The sequence below is a fragment of the Phyllobates terribilis genome, unplaced genomic scaffold, assembly GCF_046119375.1.
Source record: "Phyllobates terribilis strain yellow unplaced genomic scaffold, ASM4611937v1 Scaffold_1__5_contigs__length_1240528914, whole genome shotgun sequence".
Taxonomy (NCBI): Eukaryota; Metazoa; Chordata; class Amphibia; order Anura; family Dendrobatidae; genus Phyllobates; species Phyllobates terribilis.
Window position 1 is genome coordinate 381,680,289 of NW_027362761.1, and position 12,191 is coordinate 381,692,479.

Sequence of the window (12,191 nt, forward strand, 5' to 3'; positions counted from 1 at the left end):
ACTGATCATTAATAAAAAAACACAATACTAATATTACCATAAGTGCCAATATACACAGGAGCTCTGTACATAGTATACAATGTATAGTGTCAGTGTACAGGTAATACAGGGATCACCAGTGACATTATACACAGGAGCTCTGTATATAGTGTCAGTGTACAGGTAATACAGGGATCACCAGTGACATTATACACAGGAGCTCTGTATATAGTGTCAGTGTACAGGTAATACAGGGATCACCAGTGACATTATACACAGGAGCTCTGTATATAGTATATAGCATACAAGTAATACAGTGATCACCAGTGACATTATACACAGGAGCTCTGTATATAGTGTAAGTGTACATATAATACAGTGATCACCAATGACATTATACACAGGAACTCTGTATATAGTGTAAGTAACCAGGTAATACAGGGATCACCAGTGACATTATACACAGGAGCACTGTATATAGTGTATAGTGTACAGGTGATACAGTGATCACCAGTGATATTATTATTAAACACAGGAGCTCTGTATATAGTATACAGTGTAAGTGTACAGGTAACACAGTAACTCACCGGAGACGACTCTCGTTGAAGTCCTTCATCTTCGCTTTCCTTCTTCATCCATAGCAGACAACCATCACTTCTTCCCCAACTTTTACACTACGCAAATTTCATGACTTAATTGTCGGGTATCCCGAGGCTCCTTCCCAGTCCCTAATGCTCAGTTTGTTCCTTTCCCCCACCCAGAAAAGAGGGGAGTACTAGTGTATGGTAACTAAGAAGGTAATATGTACAGGGATAAAGGAAAATACCAATCATACAAATATGCTCTCTCAAATAACAGAGGGAAACCGGGAGTTAAGGAAGGAGAAACCCAAACAAGGAGAAGGACAGGATTTGCACACAACCAAAACTAAACAACAGTCTTTAGCTAAATCCACCAAACGCCTTCTCAAACAACAAAACCCCACCAACTCTTGAACTGCTTCAGAGTCCAGTATATATAGGAAAGGGGAGTGGTTAACACTGAACAGCTGAGAGCATCAATGCATGTAAGCTTCCAGGAGCTCTCAACTGAACAGATATTAACCCCTGCACCGCTAAAAGAAACCTGTACCGTTTAATATAAAGGTGAAGTGCTTCTAATCAGTGCAGGAGGAGAAATCAGACGGCGAAGTCTTCTGGCTCCTGTCGCGGTAAACCCGTGACAGCAGCTGAATACAGATGTGCGACCACCATGAATATATACATAGTTATTATGCAACCCACCATTCCAAATATAAATTGTAATCCACCACTGTGCCCCCAATAATGATAACAGCCACTTTCCCCACCCAATAAATATATAAATTAATTAAGTCCTGTACTCTTTCCCCCAATTCATTACCAGTCACACTTCTGCATCCTCAATGCCCCCTCTGTACCTCCCCCTTCATTATATTTACATGCCCCCTCCGCCCCAATTCATTATGTCATGTCCTCTCTCTCTCCTCTACCCCCACCCTCAATTCATCATCATTTGCTCTCCCCCATACTCAATTCATCATCATTTTTTGTCCCCCACCCTCAATTCTTTATCATTTGCTGTCCCCCATCCCCTAGTCTCAATTCATCATCCGTATGATAGGGAATAACTCGCTGATCTCACCCCAGTACAGGACTCAATAACACCAAAAAAGGGAGCAGATCCCTGTCTTGGAAGCAGTGGAGATGTGCATGTTCTACCTCCGCTCTTGTCATTGTCAATGGGACGGATGGAAATAGCTTTCTTGGGCAGTCCCACAGACAACGAATGGAGTGGAGCGGAGCATGCACATCTGACCTCCATCCACACTGGTTCAGTTACCGGATCCTAGAGCCCCTTCTGGGGTACGATCAGCGAGATGTCCCCTATCATTTCGATGGGGGATAACTTGTGATTTAGGAGAAACCCCTGTAAATAACTTGTCCACCATAGCCTTAGCCCAAAGAAAAAGCAGCAGCAGTAAATCCTAATGACATCTCATTCATTACAACACAATATGGAGCAGAGCGGTGCTGGCACTTTTCAGGCCCCTGATCTGACAGCAGCCTGTGTGTGCTGACCCCTGTAGTTATCCTGCCAGTAACAGGAGACCACTGCATGGTGTCACTGCTTATGCCCTGGCTGGTGCTGGCTTATATCCTAAGTCATGTGATAAGGGTCACTAGTGGCTTTTAGGATTGCTACTTCCTGTAGGTGGCACTAGAGTTCTCTTCCTCTCTGAAGAGACAATTTATTTATGCCCTGGTATATAATAATGGAGTCCACCAATCCTCCCTCCACAGGACATGGGGCGGTATATCCGACTGTGACACGGCAGCCACTGAAGGGAAAACTATAGAGACCTCCTCCCTGCCCCCACACACTAAGCCACGGCATCACCATGACAACAGGTTATCACCCTGCCAAGCAACGCACACTGGTCCAGCTATTCATCATGAGTGACCAATCAGAGTACCGCAGTTATCCTAGCGTCACTTCCTGTTCTCATTCACTAGCCAGCGTGCGATGTGATTGACGGCAGAGAGAGCCAATCATGTGCGGGAGCCTGTGTCATCTGTGTGTGATGTCACTGATAATGTAACTGATCAGTACGTGGAGCTGAGGTGTGACGTCATCACTGGCACATGATAACCTGCTCGGTGTGACGTGTGATGACAGCAGGCTGTGATCTGTAGAGACCGCACACCATCCCTTTATCATCCTTCTCCATTGCATCGTGAGGGCATCCATTGTGTCCTGTAAGGTGTCAGTGATTCCGGGAACTGTTTACTTCTCCAGGGTTGGCATCTATATTGGGATGTGTGACATGAGCGGTCTGGGATGTGCGGGGAGGAGGTGCCCATGAGTCACCAGACATCAGCTGCTGTTATGGCCCCGTCCTGTTGCTAGGAGACTGATGAGAACTAGTGTGTCCTGTGTGAGGTGTCTGCTTGTGAATGAGCCGTGCTCCAGTCTGCAGGATCCCCAGTACACGGAGGAGGAGGAGGCGCTCACCATCATCATCATCATCAGCAGCAGGTCAGATGTTTACACTCTGCTCACACACAGGCTGAGGACATAGAGCCCCACAGCAGGCTGAGGACATAGGGCCCCACAGCAGGCTGAGGACATAGGGCCCCACAGCAGGCTGAGGACATAGGGCCCCACAGCAGGCTGAGGACATAGGGCCCCACAGCAGGCTGAGGACATAGGGCCCCACAGCACATAGGGCCCCACAGCAGGCTGAGGACATAGGGCCCCACAGCAGGCTGAGGACATAGGGCCCCACAGCAGGCTGAGGACATAGGGCCCCACAGCACATAGGGCCCCACAGCATGCTGAGGACATAGGGCCCCACAGCACATAGGGCCCCACAGCAGGCTGAGGACATAGGGCCCCACAGCAGGCTGAGGACATAGGGCCCCACAGCACATAGGGCCCCACAGCAGGCTGAGGACATAGGGCCCCACAGCACATAGGGCCCCACAGCAGGCTGAGGACATAGGGCCCCACAGCACATAGGGCCCCACAGCAGGCTGAGAACATAGGGCCCCACAGCAGGCTGAGGACACAGGGCCACACGGCAGGCTGAGGACATAGGGCCCCACACAGGCTCAACACATAGAGCCACACAGCAGGCACAGGCCACGCAGCACATAGGGCCACACAGCACATAGGGCCACACACAGGCTGAGTAGGGATCATGTGGGGACATGTGAAGGTGAACAATGGCTGACTGTCAGCTGTCAGATCTACAGACCCACAAGGAGGTAGGTGACTTCAAAACCTTGGATGTAATGATTTGTCGCACTGTCTGTTGAACTCTGGCTGTCAGGACATCAGTAAGTTACACCTGTTTCCATCACTTATCATAAAGTCGGTTTGTTTATTGGTTTTTATCAATCTTATACATATATGGCAGACTGACGCACTTTGTTCTCCATATTATGTGTTTGTTGTCCGTATGTTTGTTTTTTGTATTGTGTTGTCCATATTGTCTTTTTGTTTTGTTGTCCGGTATTGTGTGTTTATTGTCCCTATAATGTATTTGTTGCCCATGTGTGTTTGTTCTCCGTATTGCATGTTTAGGGTCTTTATTGTGTATTTGTTGTCTGTATTGTGTGTTTATCATGTGTATTGCATGTTTGTTTCCTACATTGTGTATTTGATGTGTGTTATTCTGTATTTGAAGTGGTGGGATGGCTTTTACGTTTTTTTAACAAAATTATGTTAACTAAGTACCCCATGTCATTTTCATGCACTATTGGTATTTATTTATTTACTGCAGGGTATTTGCTAGTTTTGTTTTTATCTTAGGTTTTTGTATTTGTTGTCTTTATTGTGCATTTGTTGTTTGTATAATGTACTTTTGTATATTTGATGTGTGTATTGTGCATTTGTTGTGTGTATAATGTACTTTTGTATATTTGATGTGTGTATTGTGTATTTGTTGTGTGTATAATGTACTTTTGTATATTTGATGTGTGTATTGTGCATTTGTTGTGTGTATAATGTACTTTTGTATATTTGATGTGTGTATTGTGCATTTGTTGTGTGTATAATGTACTTTTGTATATTTGATGTGTGTATTGTGCATTTGTTGTGTGTATAATGTACTTTTGTATATTTGATGTGTGTATTGTGCATTTGTTGTGTGTATAATGTACTTTTCTATATTTGATGTGTGTATTACGTATTTGTTGCCTGTATTGTGCATTTGTTGTGTAGTGTGTGTTTGTTGTATTAATCATATATATATATTTATTAATACCTAGCTCAGAATTCTTCAAGACTAAGAAAAAGAATAATCCTGGAAAGACAGAGAGTGTATAAGAGAAGTAAATATGTCGGCGGAGCCATGTTAAGAGAAACCATGCATATACTACAATAAAAAGTCCATTAAGGAATTGCCAAAATACTCAATGTGTTTAGCACCCAGCAGGAAAGATGAGGTTGAAATGGAAACTTCTGATAGAACGTCTCCTGCTTCCATCATGCACCCCAAGCCTGAACAAGCCCCCCAGGAACGCATTACCAGCAAGCTGTATCTCATTGCTGCCATACTTACCTGGTTGATAACAGGTACCACCATCTCTAGTCTTAACAAATGGATATTTGCAGTTTACAACTTTAAGTACCCCTTGTTACTGTCATCGCTTCACATGCTCACAGCCATCCTGCTGGACTATCCCATTCTCAGGTTTGGATTGATACGTGTAAATGCTGACGATGAACTGACCCTGAATACCGGAGCCCGTTTTAAAGTGTTCCTCCTGAGTGTGACTTTCTGTTCCAGCATCGCCTTTGGGAACCTCGGACTGAGCTGCGTTCAGCTTTCCTTTGCACAGATGATTTACACAACTACACCTATTTTCACCTTGGCTCTTTCAAAACTTTTTCTGGGCACCAAACACCATGCCCTTAAATACACTGCCATGATACCCATATGTCTGGGTGCTTGTTTTAGTATTATTGGAGAGGTGCAATTTGACCAGACCGGATGCATCTACCTTTTCGCATCAACATTTCTCAGGGGGCTGAAATCCATACAACAGAGTAAGTACTTGCCAACAGGAGATATTGATATGTGCCCAGTATAGCAATCATCTCTTCTGCAGAAGTGTAAGAGGATACATGTCAGTCCTGTGCAAACAGGTTGTCACTGGTCACTGATGCAATGTTTGACGCTGTTGTCCCATATTTTCTACATGTAAAGACAGAGCATGGCACCATTTATAGCAAATATTGCAGAAATTGTTATGTCTCATGATCCCTGCAGCCAATCAGCAGCAGCTCCAACTTCCTCCGAATGTATGTGATTTGTCCGAAGGAGGCAAGAGTGAAGCCAGCACTGATTGACCGCAGGGATCGCGTAACATAATGTCATGCAATCCCTGGGAGAGCCAGTGCTGACACTGCACGAACGGCGCCTGCATCGGAGGTAAGTATAGGCATTATTATTTTACAAGGGGAAAGTATAGTGATTGAGATGGAGCTGTCTGAGTAGTGGACAAGCCCTTTAAGTAGATCAGATTGGACATCACAGTTCTATGCAGATGGTTACATCAATATTTTGACTCACCAATGGGGAGCATCTTGTTTATGCACTGATGGAGGAGGATCTAAAAAAAAAATCATAATCATTATGGTGAGAACACAGAAAGATGAAATGAATGTTTGTTGCTCATCTAGGCCTTGAATGAAGCATGCAATAAATGCACAGTAGGGGATACTCCTAAGGAGGATCACTTGGCGCACTCATCGGCTGGAGTTGTGGAGCCGGTTTTGCACATCTGACTGATCTCTTGTTAATTGAACTAATTAACAAAATATTAAAACTAGAGTTAAAAACATTTTTATTATAAACAGTCCTTTCATGCTGCTTCTTACTTACTTAAAAATGAGCTTTCCAGTCTTATGGAAAAGATATTCTGGACTTTAAAAATGGTGGCCTATCCTTAGGACAGCCCATCAATATCAGAAGGGTGAAGTCACCCATATCAGTCTGTATTGTTCATCAGGCACAGCGCCAGTGGATATGCTGGTATTAGAGCTCACTATGGGCCCGATTCATCAAAGCTTTTAGCCCAATATCCTGTCGTAAAAACCTTTGAAAAGTTGCATTTTGGAGCAACTCGAGGCTGCGCTAAAATTTTGCAACTTTTAGCATTCTCACTCCATCTTCACCCAGCTTTGTTAAACCGTTCGTCAACTTCCTGATGAGCAGCGGCGTTTGCTGCGCCATAAATCTTACTCCAGCACATCCTCTTCATGAATCAGGAGCGTCTGACTCCAGCACATCTCTTCATCAAGACTGGTGTGAACAACGCCAATCTTGATGATTCGGGCCCTATATCTTTGGCCCGTTTAGAGAGAATGTGTCATGAAAAAGAACCTATTATTTACATTATGTATTTATAGTTAATGTATTTTGTAAGAATTTTTTTTATAAAATAATGAAAAAAAATTATCTCACAATCTAAAATTAAAAACATCAGAAATATTGCAATTTTCACATTGGCCTCTAAGCCTAATAGTAGACTCAAACTTTCTGTTCTGTACAGATGATTTTTGGCAGGCTCATTGTCTTTACAGACAGGATAATAAATACAAATAAGGCCTCTATAAAGTACAGGATCCACCATTCACCATGGTGGTCACAGCTCTTCTCCCTCCCCTGCACAATGGCTTTTACCTCCAGAGCATGACCAGCTCATACGTCTACAGAACTCAATAGGGTCAGAGCCAGCATTGCTGCTTATGCCCATGTGGCTGCTGAACAGAGCAGGAAGCACAAGTCTAGTATTGGGAGGACATGGCCAGAATTGGTTTGGAGAATCTTTTCATTGTCGAAGATTTTCTGCAAGCAACAATCTTTGACAATGTGAAGAAGTGACACATAAAATGATCGGTATTAGAAAGTTTCATAACTTGACATCAGAACATATTTTGTTTTTTCGTGGAGTTGAATTATAACATTAGCCTGCTCTATGTATATTAGATCTACTGGGAAGATGGCGAGTTACTGACATTGAACTCTGCAAATGAAACTGCAGGAGGGAGATGATCCTATAATTACAAGCTTGCCAATCCTGGCAGTATTGTAAATGACCTAACACTTATTTACTGTTCTAAGGTCCTGATTTTACTCTCTGATTGTAAGTTTTTATCCTATTATTCTCCTAATAAATGTAGCACATTCTTAAAGCACCACTCCAGCGTTTTTTGTTGTTTTTTCAGCGTTGGAGTGGTGCTTTTAATCTAAGGTCCCTGACCCTAGTATTATAATTACCCACCGGCATTTTCACCTTCTACCAGCACCGCTCCAGTCTCACCAGAGAGTCCGAATGAGGTGAGAACGAGGCTCTCATAGATTTGCATTGAAAAGTGACCGGCAGGTCACAAACTGCTGGAGACCAACGAGAGCAGCGACAATAGAAGGTGAAGACGGCGGCGGGTAAGTATAAGACTAGGTGCAGGGACCTTAGATTAGAAGCACCACTCCAGCATTTATTTATTTTTTACAGCTGGAGTGGTGCATTAAAAGTGATCTCTACAAGCACCATAGACTTTCATAAGAAATATGTATTAAGGGGAACCTGTCACCAGAAAAAACGCTATTAACCTGCAGATATGGGGTTAATCTGCAGATTAATAGCATTACTAACCTGCCCGGTGCCGGCACTTAGCCGAACACTGCGGGGAGACAATTAACTTTATTCCCCCCAGCAGCGTTCGGCTCCCAATCTTGGCTGGCGGCGCGGGCACTGGTTCAATCACCGCTCTGAGTATAGAGAGTGGCAACTGTAACCATGCCCCCAGCCCTGACTGACAGCCGGTTCCAATGCACATGCTATGTTAGTCAGGGCCAGGGGCGCTGTTACAGCCGCTACTATTTATACTCAGAGCGGTGACTGAACCCGTACCAGCGCTACCCCCGTCACTGAAACCGAATGCTGCCTGGGAGAATAAAGTGATTCCCCACCAGCATTCGGCTAAATGCAGGCGCCGGGCAGGTTAGTGACGCTGGTAACCTGCAGATTAACCCCATATCTGCAGGTGAATAGCACTTTTTCTAGTGACAGGTTCCCTTTAATGTAGGTAATTATCAGAAGATAGATTTAGTTTTAAGGAAATCTATCACCAGCTTTTTGCTACCCCACATGAGAGCAGAACAATGAAGGGGTAGAGATCCTGATTCCAGCAATGTGTCACTTACTTAATGGGTGCTGTAGTTTTGATTAAACCCTTCACCCCCGGGCAATTTTTCATTTTCGTTTTTTCCTCCCCTTCTTCTAAGAGCCATAACTTTTTTTGTTTTTCCAGCCATATAGCCTTATGAGGTCTTGTTTTTTGCGGGACGAGTTGTACTTTTGAATGACACCATTTATTCTGCCACAAAGTCTACTGGAAAATGGGAAAACAAATCCAAATGCTGTGAAATTGCAAAAAAAAGTACAATTTCACAATGTTTTTTTTTTTTTTTTTATTTACCATATTCAATATGTGGTAAAACTGATCTGTCAAACATGTATATATATTTTTTCTTTATTTAAGTGGTGAAAAAAATTCAGATATTTGTAAAAAAAGAATAAAAAAAATTTGGTTTTGTCACCATTGCCCAAGACCTGGCTGTAACATTCTCATTTTTTATGATCTGTACACTGTGCATAGGCAGAAAGCTGTCAGTCATTGTTGGGGCGTGGTTGGACTACCTGGCAGCGGGACAAATAGTCCTCTAGTGATAATATCTTGATAAAACAATGATTTTATAAAAAAACTACACTGAGCAGTTCAGAAAGTGGCCCATCCCTGGAATCAGGGTCTCTGCCCCTACATCTTGTTGATCTCCGATTAGGTAGCAAAAACATGCTGACGGATTATTATTATTTATTATTATAGCGCCATTTATTCCATGGCGCTTTACATGTAAAAGGGATATACATAGCACAAATAATTACAATACATTTTGAACAATACAAGTCGGCGACTGGTACAGGAGGAGCGAGGACCCTGCCCGCGAGGGCTCACAGTCTACAAGGGATGGGTGAGGATACAGTAGGTGAGGGTAGAGCTGGTCGTGCAGCGGTATGGTGGAGCGAGGGTTACTGCAGGTTGTAGGCTTGTCGTAAGAGGTGGATCTTCAGGTTCCTTTTGAAAGTTTCCATGGTAGGCAAGAGTCTGATGTGTTGGGGTAGAGAGTTCCAGAGTAGGGCGGAAGCACGGGAGAAATCTTGTATACAATTGTGGGAAGAGGAGATAAGAGGGGAGTAGAGAAGGAGATCTTGTGAGGATCGGAGGTTGCATGCAGGTAAGTACCGGAAGACTAGGTCACAGATATATGGACGAGACAGGTTGTGGATGGCTTTGTATGCCATGGTTAGGGTTTTGAACTGGAGTCTCTGGGCAATGGGGAGCCAGTGAAGTGATTGACAGAGAGGAGAGGCCGGGGAAATGCGGGGGAACAGGTGGATTAGTCAGGCAGCAGAGTTTAGGATAGATTGGAGGGGTGCGAGAGTGTTGGAAGGGAGGCCACAGAACAGGAGGTTGCAGTAGTTGAGGCCGGAGATGATGAGGGCGTGCACTAGTGTTTTTGCAGATTCGTGGTTGAGGAATGTGCGGATCCGGGAGATATTTGTGAGTTGGAGTCGGCAGGAAGTGGAAAGGGCTTGGATATGTGGTTTGAATGAGAGATTAGAGTCCAGCGTTACCCCGAGGCAGCAAGCTTGCGGAACTGGGGAGAGTGGACAGCCATTGACTTTGATGGATAGGTCAGTTGGGGGGGTTGAGTGAGACAGTGGAAAGATGATGAATTCAGTTTTATCCATGTTAAGTTTTAGAAATCTGTCAGAGAAGAAGGATGAAATAGCAGAAGACATCGTGGGATTCTGGTTAGTAGGGAGGAGATATCAGGTCCAGAGAGGTAGATCTGTGTGTCATCAGCATAAAGATGATACAGAAAGCCATGGGACTCTATGAGCTGTCCCAAGCCGAAGGTGTAGATGTAGAAGAGCAGGGGTCCTAGGACTGAACATTGGGGGACACCGACAGGGGGCGAGATGAGGAGGTGGTGTGTGAGTGGGAGACACTGAATGTCCTGTCTGTTAAATATGAGGAGATCCAAGATAGGTCCAGGTCTTTGATGCCAAGAGATGAGAAAATCTGTAGTAAGAGGGAATGGTCCACTGTGTCTAAGGCAGATGACAGGTCCAGTAGGAGGAGGACAGAGTAGTGTCGCTTGGATTTGGCAGTTAGTAGGTCGTTGGTGACTTTGGTCAGGGCAGTTTCAGTCGAGTGATGCTTTCGGAAGCCAGATTGTAAGCGGTCAAAGAGGGAGCAGGAGGAGAGTTAGGAGGACAGTTCAGAATGGACGTGTTGTTCCAGTAGTTTTGAGGCATAATGGAGAAGTGATATGGGGCGATAGCTAGACAAAGAGGATGGGTGAAGGGATGGCTTTTTGAAGATGGGTGCGATCGAGGCATGTTTGACGCTTGAGGGGAAGACAACAGTTGTTAGTGACAGGTTGAAAAGGTGGGTTAGGGTTGGGATGAAGACTGTGGTGAGGTTAGGGATGAGGTGGGACGGGATTGGGTCAAGTTCGCAGGTGGTGAGGTATGATTTGGAGAGTAAAAAGGAAACTTGATCGTCCGTAATGGTGGAGAAGCTGGTTTTGGAGGAGGGCGGTTTAGTAGTTATGAGGAGGGGCTGTGGGGACTTTAGGCAAAAGCTTTATCTGATGGTGTCAATCTTCTGCTTGAAGAATGAGGCAAAGTCTTCGGCTGAGATGAAAGAAGAGGGAGGAGGCACTGAGGGACGAAGGAGAGAATTGAAAGTGTTGAATAGCTGTGTAGGGTTGTGAGACAAGGAAGATATGAGGGATGAGAAGTAGGTTTGTTTTGGTGCAGTAAGTGTGCACTTGAAAGAAGAGCAGGACTGTTTGAATGCAATGAAATGCTCGTTGGAGTGGGACCTTTTCCATTTCCACTCAGCAACCCTTTAAGCTATTCCCTTTAAGCTATTCCTTTATGTGAGTCCTGGTGTATAGCATATAACAGAATGCAGGAAAAGGTCATTATTAGTGTTGAGCATTCCGATACTGAAATATCGGGTATCGGCCGATATTCACTGTATCGGAATTCCGATACTTAATTCCGATACTTTTATAATATCGAATACCGGAATCGGAAGTTCCCATAATGCCTGCGCTCTGCAGTGTCTGTGAAGGATGACAAGCTGGATGGCAGCGCTCAGCTGCGATCCAGCTTGTCATCAGAATGCCATCCCAGCGTGGGAGAATTCTCCTGATTGTTTAAAAGCCGGCGGGCGGTAAAAAGCCGCCGGCTTTTAAACAATCACACAGCCCCATACTGCTTCCCCGCAGCCTCCCACCCCGATCCTCTGCTCCCCTCGCCACCTCCAATCCCAATCGTAAATTAGGACCGGGCGGGGAGCGCAGCACCAAGGAGCGAAGGACCCGGGCGGGGAAGCCGGCAGTGAAAAGACTTCACCGACGGCTTTCCCGTTCTGTGCTGCGCTTTCCCGCCGGTTATTTCAAATGAACAGCTGAGGTATCAGGTGATGCCGATCAGCTGTTCATTTGAAGTAGCCGCGGTGCCCTCAGAGGGTTCATGTGAGTTCATGCTTGACTGCATGAACTCACATCAACTTTCCCACGGCCGCACAGGTCAGCCACT

General features: G+C 44.8%; 2 protein-coding genes across 6 annotated transcripts in view; one reads left to right on the top strand and one right to left on the bottom strand.

The window, feature by feature from the left end:
* P2RX6 (purinergic receptor P2X 6) overlaps positions 1-12,191 on the bottom strand; it is a 107,961-nt gene that overhangs the window by 82,794 nt on the left and 12,976 nt on the right. For both annotated transcript variants that reach the window (XM_073676409.1, XM_073676410.1), the window contains exon 2: positions 6,080-6,119. In XM_073676409.1, the coding sequence (XP_073532510.1) occupies positions 6,080-6,092 (13 nt within the window). In that variant the 5' untranslated portion in view covers positions 6,093-6,119. The remainder of the gene's footprint in view (positions 1-6,079; positions 6,120-12,191) is intronic.
* Positions 2,545-12,191, top strand: part of SLC35E4 (solute carrier family 35 member E4) — a 31,771-nt gene continuing 22,124 nt past the window's right edge. Inside the window, exons 1-2 of one of the 4 annotated variants that reach the window (XM_073676412.1) lie at positions 2,545-3,036; positions 4,773-5,553. In XM_073676412.1, coding sequence (XP_073532513.1) covers positions 4,920-5,553 — 634 coding nt within the window. In that variant the 5' untranslated portion in view covers positions 2,545-3,036; positions 4,773-4,919. The other 3 variants (XM_073676414.1, XM_073676413.1, XM_073676411.1) reach the window with 3 other exon arrangements.